This window comes from Microtus pennsylvanicus, chromosome 1 (genome assembly GCF_037038515.1).
Source record: "Microtus pennsylvanicus isolate mMicPen1 chromosome 1, mMicPen1.hap1, whole genome shotgun sequence".
Classification (NCBI taxonomy): Eukaryota; Metazoa; Chordata; class Mammalia; order Rodentia; family Cricetidae; genus Microtus; species Microtus pennsylvanicus.
This window is the reverse complement of record NC_134579.1, coordinates 151,093,739-151,112,272: the sequence shown is the minus strand read 5'-3', so window position 1 is coordinate 151,112,272 and position 18,534 is coordinate 151,093,739. Positions and strand designations below refer to the sequence as shown.

Genomic DNA, 18,534 nt, shown 5'->3' with positions numbered 1-18,534 from the left:
CATTGCCTGCTCTTCTAAAGATCCTGAGTTCAATTCCCAGCAACCACATGGTGGCTCACAACCATCTGTAATAGGGTCGGGTGCCCTCTTCTGGCCTGCAGACATATACAGAATATTGTATACATAATAAATAAATAAATATAAAAAATGACCAGGTTTCTAAAGCCCTATACAGCTGCTCTCTTGCCTTTGCTCACTCATCTCTGGACACTCTGGCCTTGTCAGTGTCATAGCCTCAGGACCTCTACACTCATTCTTTCTCTGCCTAGACTACCCCTTGTCTTTTGTCTGTATGATTCATTTTTCTTCCCAGCCATCATATCTAAATTCATACCTATTTCTAGAAACACTTTCCAAGAGAAATGGCTCAGTGATTAAGAGCACTTGTTCTTGAAAGAGTTCATGAGCAGGGTGGTGGTGGTACATGTCTTTAATCCCAGCACTTGGGAGACAGAGGCAGGCGGATCTCTATGAGTTCAAAGGCAGCCTAGTCTACAAAACAAGTTCCAGGACAGCCAGGGCTGTTACAGAGAAACTCTGTCTTAAACATACAGGGATCTGAGTTCAGTTCCCAGCACCCACTCTGGGCAGCTCACAACTCCTGTAACTGCAGCTCCAGGGGGTCCAACAGCTTCTCCTGACTTCCAAGGACATCCTAATGCACACACACGCATACACACACGCACGCACACACACGCGCACACACACACACAAAATCTTTTATTTTTCCGAGACAGGGTTTCTCTGTAGCTTTGGTGCCTGTCCCGGAACTAGCTCTTGTAGACCAGGCTGGCCTCAAACTCCCAGAGATCAGCCTGCCTCTGCCTCCCGAGTGCTGGGATTAAGGCATGCACTACCACTGCCCAGCCACAAAATCTTAAGAAAAGAAGAATTTCCTTATTCTTAGTCATATCCTCAGCACAAACCATGACTGTCTTAACTATTTTAATAGTGAACTATTTCTTTGCCTTGTTCACCAACTGCCCTCTCCGCTATCACAGAAATCCTATAGGGCAAGGAATTTTGCTGATTTAGCACCCTGGCATATCCTTGCCATTCCGAACAGTACATGACTCAAATTTCATATTCAATAAAGATTGCTAGAATGAAGGTGGTTGAATAGATTTACCATTTCAGGGAACATCATGTTCCTTGGGCACACCCTATGATTAATTTGGGGATTACATGGGTGTCTAACAGCTTTGGGAACCTGACCTAGAGAAGGCTATGGCTTGTATGGAAGTCTAATAGAGACTGAATTCCACATGGTTGAGTGCAGATCTATGGTGCCCCCACTGGAGTGTAGGGATTATACTGGGACCTACGTGAAGATTAGGACTTAATAGCAAGCACAGACAGCAAGTATAAACTGCATTGTGGTCTATCTGCCTACCTATCTAGGTATACAAAACATTAGAGCTGGAGAGATGGCTCACTGGTTAAGAGCACTGCTGCTCTTCCAGAGAACCTGGGTTCAATTCCCAGCACCCACATGGCAGCTCACACCTGTTTGTAACTCCAGTTCCAGGGTTTCTTTTTTTTTTCTTTTTTTTTTTGGTGGTTTTTCGAGACAGGGTTTCTCTGTGGTTTTGGAGCTTGTCCTGGAACTAGCTCTTGTAGACCAGGCTGGTCTCGAACTCACAGAGATCCGCCTGCCTCTGCCTCCCGAGTGCTGGGATTAAAGGCGTGCGCCACCACCGCCGGGCAGTTCCAGGGTTTCTGACTCCCTCACACAGACATACATGTAGGCAAAACATCGATGAACATAAAAGTAAGTTATATATTTGAGCCAGGCATGATTGTGTACACCTTTGATTACAGCACTCAGGATGCAGAGGCAGGTGGATCACTGAGTTTGAGACTAGCCTGTTCTACATAGTGAGTTCCAGGACAGCCAGGGCTACATAGAGAAACTCTGACTCAAAAAAAAAATACTTATTTTATGTGTAAGGGTGTTTGGCCATGAGTATGTCTGTGGACCACACGTGTACTTGGTACCCTGGAGCCAGAGTCCCCTGGAATTGGAGTTACATATGGCCATGAACTGCCACATGGGTGCTGAGAAGCAACCTGGTTCTCTTAACTGCTGAATCATCTCTCCAGGGCTGTAATCCCGCACTTGAGAGACAGAGGCAGGAGGATCAGAAGTTCAAGGTCATCTTCAATCACACAATTTGAGGGCAGCCTGGGCTAGACTTTATCTTAAAAAACAATAACAGGACGTGGAGCTCTGATAAGGGTGGAAACATAGACTTTGCCCCAGTGGTACAGAGTGTTGACCTCAGAGGACATGGAGAAATAGATCACGCTTGGGTCTACAACTCCCTGAAGTCCTTCCCTTCTGTCTCCTTTATCCTCTGCTCACCCCCAACACACACAGACTGCAGTCTGTTCCCATCTAAGTCCGGCAGCTTCCCCTCCTCCTGGGAATACCTGCACCACTGACAATCCTTGCTTCTCTTTGTCTGCCTCCATGTCTCCTATCCCTGCCCCTTTCAGTTCCTTTTTATTTTCGGGGGATGGGGGTGTCTCACATAGCCAGGCTGTCCTCAAACACACTATATAGCTGGAATGGCCTTGAACTCCTAGTCCTCCCTCCTCCCTTTTCTCTTTCTGTCTCTCTCTCTCTCTTCCGCCCTGTCTCTGCTACCCTACATCTTCCCATCTATTAATGTATGTCAGACTTCTCTTTGTGTCTCCATCTCTGCCTGTCCACTGGTCCTGTATCTCTCTCCATCCTTCCAGGCATCCCTCTCCCCTCCAGCATCCCTCCCCTCCAGCATCCCTCCACCCATTCCTACATCCCTCCACCCATCCCTGCATCTTCCCACCTCCTCTCCATCAGTCCAGCTTCCAGGCCCGCCCCCTGCCACTCCCCCTCCCCTCTCCGAAAGGGTTAACTGTGGGGAAGGGCCGGGAGTCCCCGGATGGTGATGTCAGCGTGCCGGAGAGAAAGGACGAGGTGGCGGGGGGAGGCGGAGAGGAGGAGGAGGCGGAGGAGAGAGGGCGCGTGGGGGGGCGGGGGGTTCTCGGCCTGCAGCATCCGCCGGCCCCGCACTTCAGACCCCCCCTGCAGGGGGAGGCACAGGAAGGGGGGGGCCGGCCAGGATCGGGCTGGGGAGGGGGGGCCGCGCAGCCCCCCCGACCATGCTGACTCCAGGGGCCTGACCCCCCCGGCAGCCCCCCCTCCCCCAGCTCTGCGGCCCACCGACTGGGGGGGCCAGCCAAGCCCCCTGGGGACCCCCGGAGAAGTGGGGAGCAACCGGGGGGGCCGGGACGGAGGTGTCGCCGGCCCCCACCGGAGGAACGGGTCTGCGGGCCGCAGGGGGGGCGGCCGGGGGACCGGTCGGGCCGGGACCAAGGGCACCATGTCGTCCGGGTCCAAGGAGGGTGGCGGGGGCTCCCCCGCTTACCACCTCCCACACCCACACCCACCCCAGCACGCCCAATATGTGGGCCCCTATCGGCTGGAGAAGACGCTCGGCAAAGGACAGACAGGTGAGCCTAGAATCTAAGCGGACACCTGGGGCGGGGGCGGGGTGCAGGAGGGGGCAGAGGGCGGGACCACTGGTATTTAAAGGGCAGACCCCTGGGTCCCACATAGAAAACGGGCTTGGGTTCTGAGTTCCAAGTGTCCACGGTGTATGGATGTAGGGACTTTGACTCTGGGACCTCGAGAGGGCAGGGGTCTGGGACTTCTGGGTCCGAAGGAGAAGCAGGGGTCTGGACTCCTGTGGCTCAAATAATCCAATTGGGGCAGAGGTTGGAGAGGCTCCAGGAGCAGTGGGGAAGCAGGCCCGTTGCGGGTGTGGGGCCCCGGCTGATTCTGCAAGCTGAGGCAGGCGGGTGCTGCAGTACAGCCGCAAGCAGGGTGGAGGTGCTGGCAGGGTGGAGGTGCGCCTGTCCTGCGAGAGGCTGCTTTCTATCCCTCTTCTCAAGCTCAAAGGGGGCCACCTGCGCTCTGGGCAGCAAGCTGGAGCCTAAGGGTGTGAGGTCGACCGCATTCTCCTCATTCTGCACAGTGTGGAAACAGGATGGAGAGGCGGGCTCTAGGAAGCTCAGCTCCCAGGAGTGGCCCTGGAAAGCAGGGTTCTATTTGATTGTTGCTAAATGCTGACTGTGACCATAAGCATCTCCTTCTGGGCAGTGGGTGGAGGTTATCTAGGAGTTGACCTCTAGTATTCCAGGTTGTAGGTCCCAGGTTCCTATGAAGCTGAGCTCCAGGTTTAAGACAGGAAAGGGAAGACAGACTTTATATCCTGGTAGTAAGAATGTGAAGTGTTGTTGACCTCAATTCATGAACTATGGAAGGTGGAGGGGTCGGGAGCCTGGACTCCTGGGTCTGAGGGAGAAGGGCTGGGGCCAAGACTTCTGGGTCTGAGGGTGGAGGGTTGAGATCTGGATTCCTGGGACTGAGAAGGGATTATGTATCTGAGCTCTGAGTGCTCAAGTCCTTTAGTTAAGGACTCTGAGAAACAGGCAGGGATCCCTGAATGTGTGTGTAGGGGGAGGGGATGCTTGGAATTTGCTTGCTGTTGACCATGGTAGCTATTTTTTTAAGAGTTTTTTTTTTCTTTTTTAGATAATTGAAAGGTTGGGGTTTGGAAGGAAGTTAGGATGGGAAGGCTTGGAAAAGAAGAAAATCTGAAAGTGTATTCTTTGCGAGATTATGGGGCTTCCGAAATCTGAAAGCCAGAGAATTCAAGGGAGTGATGGCTTGGTTGAGAGAGCAAGGAGACAGATTGGGAGAAAGAAAATCTGGAAAGATGAAGTTGGGCAGACATACCAGAAGGTCAGAGAGTCAGAGTAAAAGCAAGGGGTAGGATGAGGGTGGGCAGTCCGAAGGGACAGAAGTGGACAAGGGAAATTGGAAGGGAGTGCACTCTGTAGGAATGGCAGCTGTTAGCCACCAGTTCAAATGCAGGTGATTCAGGGGAAAAAAAAGGGTAGTCAACCCAGGATGGGGAGGAGAGTGAGGGTTTGACAATTTAAGAATTGGAGAGAGAGCTAGGAGAACACCCCATATTTATTTTAAATATAACCTCCAGGGCTGGTTAAACTTGGGGTACACTGCATCACTGGTCAGAAGGTCGCCGTCAAGATCGTGAACAGAGAGAAGTTGTCGGAATCGGTGCTGATGAAGGTGCGTGCATGTGTGTGTGTGCATAAATACATGCCCTTTGGTGCTGAGGTGGGGAGGTCATGCTGACCCCTTCTCTTGTGTCCCTGGCCCCTCAGGTGGAGCGGGAGATCGCCATCTTGAAGCTCATCGAACACCCGCACGTGCTCAAGCTCCATGACGTCTACGAGAACAAGAAATATTTGTAGGTATTTATAGACGCCCAGCCCCTCTGTCCTCCCTCCCCACGTTATCATTCCAAAAACCAGACCTAGTGTAGCCTGTCCAAACTCAAGCTGGTAGGCTGGAGATGGTACTCAGTTGTAGAATGCAGGAAGCCCTGAGTTCAGCCCCCAGCACTGCAGAACTGGACTTGTGATCTCAGCTCTACTGAGGTGAGGCAGAAGTATCAGAAGTTCAAGGTCACTCTTCCTCACAGCAGAGTTGAAGGCCAGGATGAGTTGCACGTGACCGGGTCCAGTCACTTCCCTCGGTCACAGTCACAGGAACACCCTGTAATTCACACTTGGACCTGATGCTACTAACAGTACAGTAGGACCAGAGTGGTCCTGGGTGGAGGACAGAGGCTGAGCCTCTCGCTGCTGTCTTTCTGCTTCAGCCTCCTGAGTAAATGGGATTACCAGACTGCACCAATTCCAGCTAACTGCCTTTATCCCTAAGGCACTTAGGGTTAGCATTAGCCTAGTAAAGCCTGAAGGGTCCTTCTAAATTCCCATTCTGGGACATCTGAGGTCTCTCCTATCCCAGCATCACTTCTGCGGCCAGGGCTGGCCACCACAACAATGGGCCTCCTCTGAAGTCCCGAGGCAGTATCACAAAGTCCATTACCGTCCTGTTAAGATAGGGGTGAGGGTCAGCTGCCTGGGCGTGAGAGAATGACTCTTTGTCCAGACTCTGGTGGCCCAGAGAACAGCTGGGCTAGACAACAAAAGAGGGGACAGACCTCTCGCTCCCCCAAACCTCCCCATAGTGTAGAATGAAGCCACTCCAACATCCATCAGATTGATAGTACAGGTTCCCTAGACTGGAAGCAGCACCCAGCCCCGGGTCCTCATGGGAGTTGTAGTCCTTAGGCTTCCCAGGTGTGGAGGCAAGAAGTCATTGTCTACAAAGTTGATGGTTACCACTCCCGTTCCACCATCCAGGCTGAGAGAGGGCTCGTGAGAGTTTGTGCTTCACATGGGAATCTAGCCGACCAACAGCTCAGAAATCGAGTTTTTGTTTCCCAGGAGCTGATAGGAACTGGAGGTTTAATCTTCCAAAGCCTGATGGGATTTGGAGTCTCTAGAATCCAGGTGGCTGATGGGAATTGGGACTCTCTACGTCCCAGAGGCTTATGGGAAGTAGGAGGGGGGTTGCTTTGTTTTTGTATTGTTGTTTTTATAAACTTCTTTGAATTATTGGGAGTTGTAGTTTCTCTCTGGTGTACTATAATTGTTACTGCCCACGAATGAAGAAGCACTTTGGTTTTTTTCAAGTCACAGACTTGTGACAATTAGAGGATTGGCCAGGGGGTTGGGGAATGTGCTAATGGGACTAGGGTCTTTATTTCCCAGAGTTCCATGGGAATTATGATTTCTGACCTGAGGCGCCAATGGAGTTGCTTTATCTCCAAAAACAACCAACAGTTTCCTTGTGACTCTATGCTACCAGGGACTAGTGGGAATTGAGTTCTGGTTTCCTAGAGACGTGTGGATATTGGAATCACTTCTCCTAGGGCTTGTGGCTATTGGAGTCTGTTTCCCAGGAGCTCATAGCAGTTGACATTTCTTCTTTGCAGTTACTGGTGGTAAATTGGGGCTTCACTGTCTTCGGTAAAGGGAGACCAGGCCTTGGTCCTTCACATGCCCCTTCCAGCCCTCTGCCCCGTCTATGTCTTTCAGATACCTGGTTCTGGAGCATGTTTCTGGCGGTGAGCTGTTTGACTACCTGGTAAAAAAAGGTAGACTGACGCCCAAGGAGGCACGGAAGTTCTTCCGCCAGATCGTGTCAGCGCTGGACTTCTGCCATAGCTACTCCATCTGGTGAGGGGACAGCTGCAGGGGGAGATGGCTGAGGGTGGCCCAGGAGGCAGGTTCCTGCAGCCGCATGGAGGGCTGAGCAGAAACCAATGTGGTTAGCCCTCAACCCTAACCTTTTTAAAATTCCTGGTATTGTAACTCAGACCGTATTATTTTACCCTTTGAAAAAGTGTACAGTTTCATAGTTTTAAATACACTTTCAGTCTTGTGTATGGTTGCTATGTAATTTTACAACTTTTTAAAAAATTGTGTGTGTGTGGTTTGGGGCTTGTGTGTGCTAAGCAAGCACTACCGTTTATCATACATCCCCAGCTTCTTCCTCCCTTCCTTTCTTCCTTCCTTCCTTTGTTTTTTTTTTCTTTGTATGTGTGAGAAAGAAACCAGGCTTCTTATAGCCCCTCTGTATGTAGACTAGCCTGCCCTCACTGCAATCCTCCTGTCTCCACCTCCTGCACACTAAGATCACAGGTGTGCGCCACCACATGCAGTTCTGTATTTGGTATTGTTTGCATTTTATTTTTTACTGGTGTGTGTGGGAGAGTGTTTACACACGTGTGCAACAGTGTGCACACGGAGGTCAGAGGACAACTTTCAAGAGGTTGTTCTCTCTACTTTGTGGATCCTAGGGAATCAAACAGGTCATCAGGCATGGAGGCAAATGCCTTTACCCATGAACCATCTTGCCAACACTTCTGTCCTATTTAAAGCCAACTCAAGGTCACTAAGAGTGGATTCTATGGTTTCTTCTAGATGTTGTAAAGTATTATCTCTTGCATTTAATCCTGGGGTATGAGGTAAGAATTGCAGCTTGTGTTTTTGACATATGAATATCCCTGCAAAGAGACTCCTCAATGACTTCAGGCTAGACAAGACATGGTGCATGCAGCATTTAGTGTGAGGAGTGCATACCTGTAATCCTAGCACTCAGGAGACAGAGGTAGGAGCCTCATTGAGGGTTCAGTGCCAGCCTGGGCTATATAAAGAATTTTATGCCACCGAGGGCTACATAGAAAAACCCTGCTTTAGCCAGGCCATGGTGGTGCACGCCTTTAATCTCAGCACTTGGGAGGTAGAAAGAGGCGATCTCAGTGAGTTTGAAGCCAGTCTGGTCTACAAAGTGAGTTTCATGTCAGGCTCCAAAGCTACAGAAAAACCCTTCTCGAAGAAAAACAAAAAGAAAAAAAAAGAAAAACCCTCTTTTGCCAGGAATGATGTCACATGCCTTCAATCCCAACACTTGAGAGGCAGAGACAGGGATTTCTGTGAGTTTGAGGCCAACTAGGTCTACAAAGTGAGTTCCACAACAGCCAGGACAGGACTGTTATACAGAGAAACCCTGTCTCAATACACATACACACGCACATCTTTTTTTTTTCTTTCTGAGACATGGTTTCTCTGTAGCTTTGGAGCCTGTCCTGGAACTAGCTCTTGTAGACCAGGCTGGCCTCAAACTCATAGAGATCCACCTGCTTCTGCCTCCCGACTGCTGGGATTAAAGGCGTGCGACACCACCACCCGGCTCAAATCTTGGGTTTTTTTTTTTTAAGATTTATTTATTTATTATGTATACAGTGTTCTGTCTGCACATATGTCACCAGATCTCATTATAGATGGTTGTGAGCCACCATGTGGTTTCTGGGAATTGAACTCAGGACCTCTGGAAGAGCAGGCAGTGCTCTTAACCTCTGAGCCATCTCTCCAGCCCTCTCAAATCTCGTTTTTACAGACAGAGTGGAGGTGTATGGCTAAAAAGATTACTCAGTGGTTAGAACATGTAATGCTCTTACACGGGATCCAAGTTCAAGTCCTACTACCCATATCTAAAGTTTCACAACTGCCTTTAAAGATGGGATGCCTCTAGCTCCACCAGACGCTTGCAATCACATGTGTGTGTGCGCGTGCGCACACACACACACACACACATGTTAAATCTTTTTAAAAGGCAACTAAATGCTAGTTATTAAAATTAAGTACAAGCCGGGCGGTGGTGGCGCACGCCTTTAATCCCAGCACTCGGGAGGCAGAGGCAGGCGGATCTCTGTGATTCGAGACCAGCCTGGTCTACAAGAGCTAGTTCCAGGACAGGCTCCAAAACCACAGAGAAACCCTTGTCTCGAAAAACCAAAAAAAATAAATAAATAAAAAATAAATAAATAAAATTAAGTACAACACTTTTTTGAGCAGCCAGGGTACCAAGTCCTGGCAATGAAGACTATAGCCTGTAGGGGGCACTATTCAGCATATTGTGTCTGACCCACTTACTGACTGCTTCAAATAGAAACTGCAGAATTCTACAGCCCCCCCCCCCCCCCCCCCCGCCCCACACACACACCTTCACATTTGACCCTTAAATCTTGAGGAGTTTGATCCAGGAGAACAAAGGTCCTGAAAAAGGAACCAGTTGCCTGCTTTGAGTGGGCAAGTTTTTTTTTTTTTTACATGAAGCCTATGCTGGTGATATATGCTTTTAGTCCCACACTCAGGAGGCAGAGGCAGGTGGATCTCTGTGAGTTCCAGGACAGCCAGAACTGCACAAAGAGACCCTGTCATAAAAAAATTAAAAATTAAAAAATTATTTGATATGCCCACAAATAATGATAATAATAACAACAATAATAGCTGGGCATGGTGGTACATGCCTTTAATCACAGCACTTGGGAGACTAGTAGATCTGTGAGTTCAAGCCAACCTAGACTACAGAGTGAGTTCCAAGACCACCAGGACTACAAAGAAAAACCCTGTTTTGAAAATAAAAACAATAAATACAATTACTTGATATGGAACTATTTTTATTTTTATGTTTATTGGGGTATTAAGGAAGACCGACTCTCTTGGTGTAGCCCAGATTGGCCTGGAACTCATATCAATCCTCCTGTCTTGGCCTCCAGAGTGCTACAGTTATAAACATGGCACACCATACCTCACTGTATTTTTTTTTTTTCCAAGACAGGATTTCTCTCTGTAGCCCTGACTGTCCTGGAAGTCGCACTGTAGACCAGTCCGGCCTGAAACTCAGAGATCCTCCTGCTCTGCCTCCCAAGTGTTGCGATTAAAGGCGTGAACCACCACTGCCTAGTATATATATATATATATATATATATATATATATATATATATATATATATATATATATATATATATATATATATAAAATCACATATATAATTATATAAATAAATCATATATGTGTGTATATGATTTATTTATAATTTATTAATATATGGTACTTTGCCTCCATGTATGCTTGCAGACCAGAAGAGGACACCAGATCTTTATTTTTTTTTTTATTTTTTTTTTTTTTGGTTTTTCGAGACAGGGTTTCTCTGTAGCTTTGGAGCCTGTCCTGGAACTCCCTTGGTAGACCAGGCTGGCCTCGAACTCACAGAGATCCGCCTGTCTCTGCCTCCCAAGTGCTGGGATTACAGGAGTGCGCCACCACCGCCCGGCTTTCTCTTTTTGTTACATTTTTTTTTATTTTTTTTTTATTAGCCAGATCTTATTATAGATGGTTGTGAGCCACCATTGGTTGCTGGGAATTGAACTCAGGACCTCTGGAAGAGCAGGCAGCGCTCTTAAACTCTCAGCCATCTCTTCAGCACTTTAGCTTTATTTTTATATCTCTCTTTTTTAAAAAAAAAACATTTATACGTTTTTCTTTGTGGGAGGGTCAAGTGACTTGTCCCACATGTCGAGATCAGAAGACAACTTTTAGGTTCTTCGTTCATGTGGCTTCTGGTTATTAGAAATATAAAGATTGGGCCAGTGAGATGGCTCAACAGGTAATGGTCCTGCTGTCAAGTCTGATGACCTGAGTTTGAGCTCTAGAAGCCACGTGGTGTGGTGGGACATACCTCTGGAAGTAGAGACAGGTAAATCTCTGTGAGTTTCAGGGCAACATAGTGAGACCCTGCCTCAATAAATAACTTTAAATATTTAATAAATAAAAATTTAATAAATAAAAAATTTATTTAAATTGGGACTGTAGAATGGCTCAGTGGTTATGAACACTGATTGCTCTTTGAGAAGACCTCATTCCGATTCCCCGCACTACATGGTAGCTCACAATCATCTACAGCTCTGGTTCCAGGAGATCCAACATTCACTTTTAGGCACCAGACATTCACATGGTGCCATCACATGCATGCAGGCGAAATACTCGTAGGGGCTGTCGAGATAGCTCAGTAGGTCCAAGAACTTGCAGCAGTGCAAGCCCAATGCTTAAGAGGCAAAAACAGAAAGCTCCCTGGCATTAGCTGGCAACTAATCTAGCCATATTGATGGACTCCAGATATAGTGAGACCCTGTCTCAAAATGCACAGTGGAGAGCCATTGAGGAGGACCCTAGTTATTAACTTCTTGCTTCCACGTGCATACACATACGTATGTACACGCCATCACACAGAAAGGCATGAAGAACCAGGCATAAGTGATATATGCCTATGATCCCAATATCTGAGAGAGTGAGACAGAAGGATTGATTCAAATTGGAGGTCTACTTAGGCCACATATCAAGACATTACGGCATGACCCTATCCTGCGTGCACACACAGGCTTGAGGGCACATATTTGTAATTCCAGAACAGGAGAGATAGAGGAAGGAGACCAGGCAGGATTTCAAGGCTGTCCTGGACTATATAATCACTGTGAGGGCTATCCTGGGCTACAAGACGCCTTGTCTTTAAAAAAAATCTTGGAAGTATCTCACTCTAGGAGGTGGTGAGTAAGTGAGGATGGACTTCTCTGAGGGCACCCAAAGCTGAACTTCACCTGTTTGTCTTAGTCACAGAGACCTGAAGCCAGAGAACCTGCTGCTGGATGAGAAAAACAATATCCGGATAGCCGACTTTGGCATGGCATCCCTGCAGGTGGGGGACAGCCTCCTGGAGACCAGCTGCGGGTGAGTCTCAGAGTTCCTGGGAAGGATAAGAAGCTGGCCAGAGCTCACACCCTCACACCACTCTCTTTTTCCTTCTCTTCCTTCAGGTCTCCCCATTACGCATGTCCAGAGGTGATCAAGGTGAGTGAGGGGCGAGGGGAGGTTAAGGGAACGGGACAGAGTGGCAACAGAGATGCAGTTGAAATGATACCTTTTGCCTTCCAGGGAGAAAAGTATGATGGCCGCCGGGCAGACATGTGGAGCTGTGGAGTCATCCTGTTTGCCCTGCTTGTGGTAAGGCGCCTTTCGCTGCTACCGCCGTATATCTAGAACAATGTCACCCAGTGGAGCATAGAACCTTACATGCATCCTCACCTCTAGCGTCATCTCCAAAGGAGTGAGAGCATGTGTGTGTCCATGTGATCGCTCAAATGTTTGTAAGCATGTGTGGCTGTATGGATATATATCTATGAGTGTGTGATGTCTTGATATATGTAGGTTTTTGTGAGAGGAATCTGGAAAATTAGGTGTCATCTCCCAAATATGTGTGTGTGTAGGGGGTGATAGTAGCATGAATTTTAATCGGTCTTAATAATAAAAACTTAGAGTCAGCTATCGGGTAAAAGCTGAAGGGTCAGAGAAGCAGAGCAGCCAGCCACTAGAGCTCTTACCTCTACCAATGCTCAGACCAAAGGGGCAATCCTGTCCTCAGACTGCACTAACTCCTGTTTCCTCCCGCCTTATATTCCTCTCTCCGCCCAGCCATATCATTCCTGTCTCCACCTCCCTAGTGCTGGAATAAAAGGCATGTGATCCCAAGTGCTCAGACCACCTTTGCGTGAGCTCTGTTTCTCTTTTAGGCTGGATCAATTTCACATAGCCCAGGGTGGCCTTGAACTAACAGAGATCCATCTCTCTCCCAGGTCCTGAGATTAAAGGTGTGTGCCACCACTGCCTGGCCTCTCTAGTATTAGCTCTGCCCTCTGATCTTCAGGCAAGCTTTATTTGTTAAAGTACAAACAAAATATCTCAAATATATGTATGTTGTGGATGAACCCATGAGTCTAAATATATGTGTGTGTATGTGTGTGAATGTGTATATAGAGCACTGGTTCTCAACATTACTAATGTTGCAACCCTTTAATATAGCTTCTTATGTTGTGGTGACCCCACCCCCACCAACCATAATTTTTTTTTTTTTTTTTTTTTGGTTTTTCGAGACAGGGTTTCTCTGTGGCTTTGGAGCCTGCCTTGGAACTAGCTTTGTAGACCAGGCTGGTCTCGAGCTCACAGAAATCCGCCTGCCTCTGCCTCCCGAGTGCTGGGATTAAAGGCATGTGCCACCATCGCCAGGCCCATAATTTTTTTTGAGACAGGGTTTTTCTGTAGCTTTGGCGCCTGTCCTGGAACTCACTTTGTAGACCAGGCTGGCCTCAAACTCACAGAGATCTGTCTGTCTCTGCTTCCCGAGTGCTGGGATTAAAGGTGTGCACCACCACCACCCAGCAATAAAATTATTTTTGTCGCTACTTCGTAACTAATTTTGCTACTGTTATGAATCATAATATAAATATCTGTGTTTTCCAATGGTCTTAGGCTGCCTCTGTGAAAGGGTCCTTCAACTCTCCTCCCCCTCAGAAAGGGTCGTGTCTCACAGGTTAAGAACTGCTGACATAGAGAGACAGGCGGTGTCTCATGTCTTCCAGGCTAGCCTTGAACTCATATATAGACAAGGATGGCTTTGAACTCCTGGTTCTCCAGCCTCCACCTCCCAAATGCTTGGATCACAGGCATCTACCACCATACCTGATTTGTGTGGTGTTAAGGATTGAACCCAGGGTTTTGCATGCTAGGCCTAGATCATTCCTTCATCCTTACTAGTCCTGTGTTTTACCTAGTGAATATCCTCAGCCGCATGACCATTTCTCCCAGAAACTTCCCAGAGCCTCGCTCTTTGCCCTCCCTCACCCCCATCCCCAGGTCAGACCTTGTGGTAAGCGCTCCTCTTCCCGGCCGTGGTCAGGGTTGTCAGTGTGCATTTTGTTGCATAATTTCTCAAGCCCCATCTCCTTTCCTTGCCTGTCATAAGCTCCTTGGGGTTGGGACCCATATCAGTGGCTTTCATCTTTGTAGATTTGTTGACTCATCTTTGAAGACCCAGAGTTGGCCTGTCGTGACCCTCCTACTAATGTAGCATGAATTAATAACTATCTCAAAGCAGGCTTTCTTCTGAGCGTAGTTGTTTTTAGATTTATTTTTTATTTATGTGTGTCTGTGTGTACATGTTGTCTATGGAAACAAAAAGAGTATGAGAACCTCTGGAGCTGGAATTAAAGGTGGCTCTACGCCTTTTAGTGTGGGCATTGGGAACTGAACTTAGGTACTCTGGAAGTGCTCTTAACCACTGAGCCATCTTTCTAGCACCCTGAGTGTGCTGTTTGTTTGTTATTAAGACTTTCTTCTTTCTTTCTTTTTTTTTTTTTTTAAGATAGGGTTTCTCTGTGTAAGCCTGGCTGTCCTGGAACTTGCTCTATAGATCAGGCTAGCCTCAGACTCAGAGATCCACCTGCCTCTGAATCCTGAGTGCTGGCAATGCAGGCCACCATTGCCAGACTAAGATTTATTTATTTTTATTTTATGTATATGAGTGTGTTGCCTGCATGTATGTCTGTAAACTTTGTGCTTGCCTGATGCCTGAGGATGCCAGAAAAGCAGTCTAAATCCTCTGGAGCTGGAATTATGGACAATTTTGAGACACCATGTTGATCCTGGGAACCAAACCCAGGTCCTCTGCAAGAGCAGCAAGTATTCTTAACTGCTAAGCCGTCCCTCCAGACCTATTTTTTAGGTGTTTTGAGACAGTTTCATGTAACCCAGGCTGACCCCAAACTCACTGTGTAGCTTCCCTTGAACTCCTGTGCCTCCTCCCACCACCCGTGTCATGGGTGTTATTATTTAAAACCCAGCAGGAAGAGAGAGTCATACCACAGGGCTCACATAGGAGGTTAACTGGAAGAGGAGAAAGAAGGGGCAGAGAGTGACAGAAGAGAAAATGAAGAGAGAAAGAGATGGGAGGTGGACAAAGCTCACCTTTTATAAGGAGACATAGTGAATGTGCACAGGGGGCGCTCACACTGGCTGCAGCTGCAGACCTATCCTGTCAGGACCCCAAGGGCAGGCCAGTACAGATGCCTGAATACTAATAGTGGGGATATGGTGCTGGCAGTTGAACACAGGGATTGTGTATGCTGGGCAAACTCTCTACAACAACTGGGCTAGACCTCCAGACCCGTCTCTCGGTCTTTTGTCATCAAATGGGGAGATGACAGAATTCAAATCTTGGCCAAGTATGCCACTCTCCTTCTGTAAGCCTCAGTCTCCTTATGGGCCAGCGTGAATAATTACAGTACCAGCAATCCTGAAGATGTCCATTAAAGGCAAGATCCAGTTCTGTATCCAGACAAGCAACAAAAAGCATGTTAAAAACAATTTAGAGTTGCTACCGGTTGACCTTGATCAAAGGGGGTGCAGCAGTGGGTAGAAGGAACCTAGCTGGCTCTCCAGAAGCAACAGCTCACGATTCCAGTCCTCACTAACTCACTGTTCATAATGATTATATACAACTGAACTTCCGAGAGTAACGAGGAGCAGCTGTGCCGTGACAGTCCCCATAAGATCCTTATAGCCCTTCCATAGAGACGAGAGAAGCTGAGGCTCATTGCTGACACATCAGGCCCCAGACAGAGCCAAAGGTGGGCTTTTGGACTCCAAGACCAGCAGTGAGGTGGTCTCTCCCCATCTTCCTTTCTGTCCATGCTCCTGAGATACAAGAGACAACCATTTAAGACACTTGGAAAAACCCTGAGACACAACATCACCTCTCCCAAGAGCCCTCCTCCAACTCCTTAGGTCAAACCAGACTCACTTATTCTGTCCCCAGTCCTTGTGATCACATCATCCCATTTAGCCCCAGTCAGCCTGGATTTTTTTCTCTTTGTTTTTCTTTTTATTCTCTTATTTTTGCTATTTTTTAAACGTTTATGTAGTGTGTGTGTGTGTGTGTGTGTGTGTGTGTGTATGTGTGTGTATCCAAGGCATGCATGAGGTCAGAGGACAACTAGCGGGAGGCAGTTCTTTCCTTCACCGTATGGGTCCTAGGGATCAAACCCTGCTGCATAGGCTTGGAAGCACATGCCTTTACCCAATGAGTCATTTCATGGCCCTGTTTGAGACAGGTTCTCATATATCCCAGGCTGGCCTTGACCCCATTATGTAACTGAAGACGACCTTGAACGTGCAGGCTCCTACCTCCTCTGGGTGCAGGGTTACTGGAGTCAACTCTGTGTCCCTGCAGAGACAGTGCCGGGGCTCATGCACAGCTTGTGCTCGCTCGACAAACACGCTACTGCAGCCGAGCCACACTCCCAGCCATTTTATTTTTCCCTGCTTCCTTCGTTTATTTGTTTTGTGGTGGTGTTTGTTTCAAACAGGGTCTTTCTATGTAGACCATGCTGGCCTCTAACCACAGAGACTGCTTGCCTAAATCTGCCAAAATCTGGGATTAAAAGTGTACACCCCCACACCAAGCCCTCTTTAGTTGTTGTTAGTTAGTTAGTCAGTTAGTTAGTTAGTTAGTTCGTTTGAGACAGGGTCTCACTGGTAACCCTGGCTGGCCTAGAATTCACTATGTAGACTAGGCCCACCTTGAACCCTCAGAGATCCAGCTGCCTATGCCACCTGAATACTAAAATTACACCACAACCAACCCTCTCATTTGTTTTATTGGTACCTATTTGTTTATTATTCCTTTCTGCTGAGCCACCACACCCGAAAATCTCCTGCTTTACTCTCTTTCAGATTTGGTGTTGCTATATAACCCACACTGGAATAAAACTCTTTATGTAGCCCAGGCTGGCCTCAAACTTGCATCAGTCCTCCTGCCTTAGCCTCTTGAGAGCTGGTATCACAAGCATGCATCACCACGCCTGGCAAATACAATATGATAAGCGTGGTGGGACTTCCCACGGTACTGGGATTGAACCCAGGGACTGGTATTCGACAGGCCAACACTACTACTGAACTGTATCTCCAAATGTTCCACCTGTTCTTTTGGTTGTTTGGTTGGATGGTTGTTTTAGGGGTTTTTTGTTTTTTTTTTTTTTTGTGTGTGTGTTTGTTTTTTGAGACAGTATTTCTCTATAGTCCTGACTGTTTTGGAACTCACTCTGTAGACTAGACTGACCTGGAACTCACAGAGATCCGCCTGCCTCTACCTCCCAAGTGCTGGGATTAAAGGTGTGTGCCACCACTGCCCAGCTCTTCCACCTGTCTTTTGTTGTTTTGTTTTTTCATTTGTTTGAGTCAGAGTCTCACTATGTAGCCCAGGCTGGCCTCAGGCTCGCAACAGTGTTTTAGAGACACACTTCCCCCTTGCAAATCTCTATGTCACTTACGTATTACACACTGGACAGCCCTTGCCAAATTGTCGAGCTTCTTGTGTCTTAATTTCCCAATCAAAAGTGAGAATTATGGGCTGGAGAGGTAGTTTAGTGGCTAAGAGCACTTATTGCTCTTCCAAAGGAAATGAGTTCAATTCTCCACACCCACATCAGACAGCTCACAACTGTGTGTAGCTCCAGCTCCAAGGGATCTGGCTTCCAAAGCACCTGTATACACGTGGCACACACACACAGATATACCTAAATAAAGGTTTTTTTTTCAAGTGAGAATTATTTTGGTTTTGAGGTACGTTTTTGTTTTGTTTCTGGTTTGTGTGTGTGTGGTTTTTGTTTGTGGCCGTGTGTTATGTCACCCAAACTTCCCCCGAATTCATGATGTAGCTGACCACTACCTCCCAAATTCTGGGATTGTAGGCATATGCAACTACACTGGTGCTGGGAATCGAACCCAGGACTTCTTGAATGTTAGGCAAGCATTCCATCAACTGAACTACATCTCCAGCTTTGTAGGCGAGGCTATTAAGAGTTTCCTCCCCGGGGGCCTCTTGTGTCCATGGTGACGGTGAGATATATGAATGCATCGTTAGTGCTTGGAACCTCACTGGCCAATCTTAAGCTCCTCCTTAAATGCAGCTTCTCGTGTTATGGTGACCCCCAACCATAAAATTATTACATTGCTACTTCATAACTATAATTTTGCTATTGTTACGAATCATAGTGTAAATATCTATGTTTTCCGAAGGTCTTAGGTGACCCCTGTGAAAGAATTGTTTGATTCCCCCCACAAAGGGTTCGTGACCCATAGGTTGAGAACCACTGACCTAAGGGGTCTTGATAATGTCTTGCACAGGGGGCACTGCCCTTCGATGACGACAACCTGCGCCAGCTGCTGGAGAAGGTGAAACGCGGGGTCTTCCACATGCCGCACTTCATCCCTCCGGACTGCCAGAGCCTCCTGAGGGGGATGATCGAAGTGGAGCCAGAAAAAAGGCTCAGCGTAAGTTGGTAGGGACTGGCAGAAGAGGAACAGTGCATGAG

The 18,534-nt window shown here is 47.6% G+C and overlaps 1 protein-coding gene across 3 annotated transcripts in view; it reads left to right on the top strand.

The window, feature by feature from the left end:
* Nucleotides 1–2,656: 2,656 nt before the first annotated feature.
* Nucleotides 2,657–18,534, top strand: part of Brsk1 (BR serine/threonine kinase 1) — a 28,048-nt gene continuing 12,170 nt past the window's right edge. The window contains exons 1-9 of one of the 3 annotated variants that reach the window (XM_075941863.1): nt 2,657–3,010; nt 3,441–3,498; nt 5,049–5,143; nt 5,239–5,324; nt 7,024–7,164; nt 11,942–12,058; nt 12,145–12,178; nt 12,263–12,331; nt 18,347–18,493. In XM_075941863.1, coding sequence (XP_075797978.1) covers nt 2,672–3,010; nt 3,441–3,498; nt 5,049–5,143; nt 5,239–5,324; nt 7,024–7,164; nt 11,942–12,058; nt 12,145–12,178; nt 12,263–12,331; nt 18,347–18,493 — 1,086 coding nt within the window. In that variant the 5' untranslated portion in view covers nt 2,657–2,671. Of the gene's footprint in view, nt 3,499–5,048; nt 5,144–5,238; nt 5,329–7,023; nt 7,165–11,941; nt 12,059–12,144; nt 12,179–12,262; nt 12,332–18,346; nt 18,494–18,534 lie in introns of those variants that run through there. The other 2 variants (XM_075941854.1, XM_075941858.1) reach the window with 2 other exon arrangements.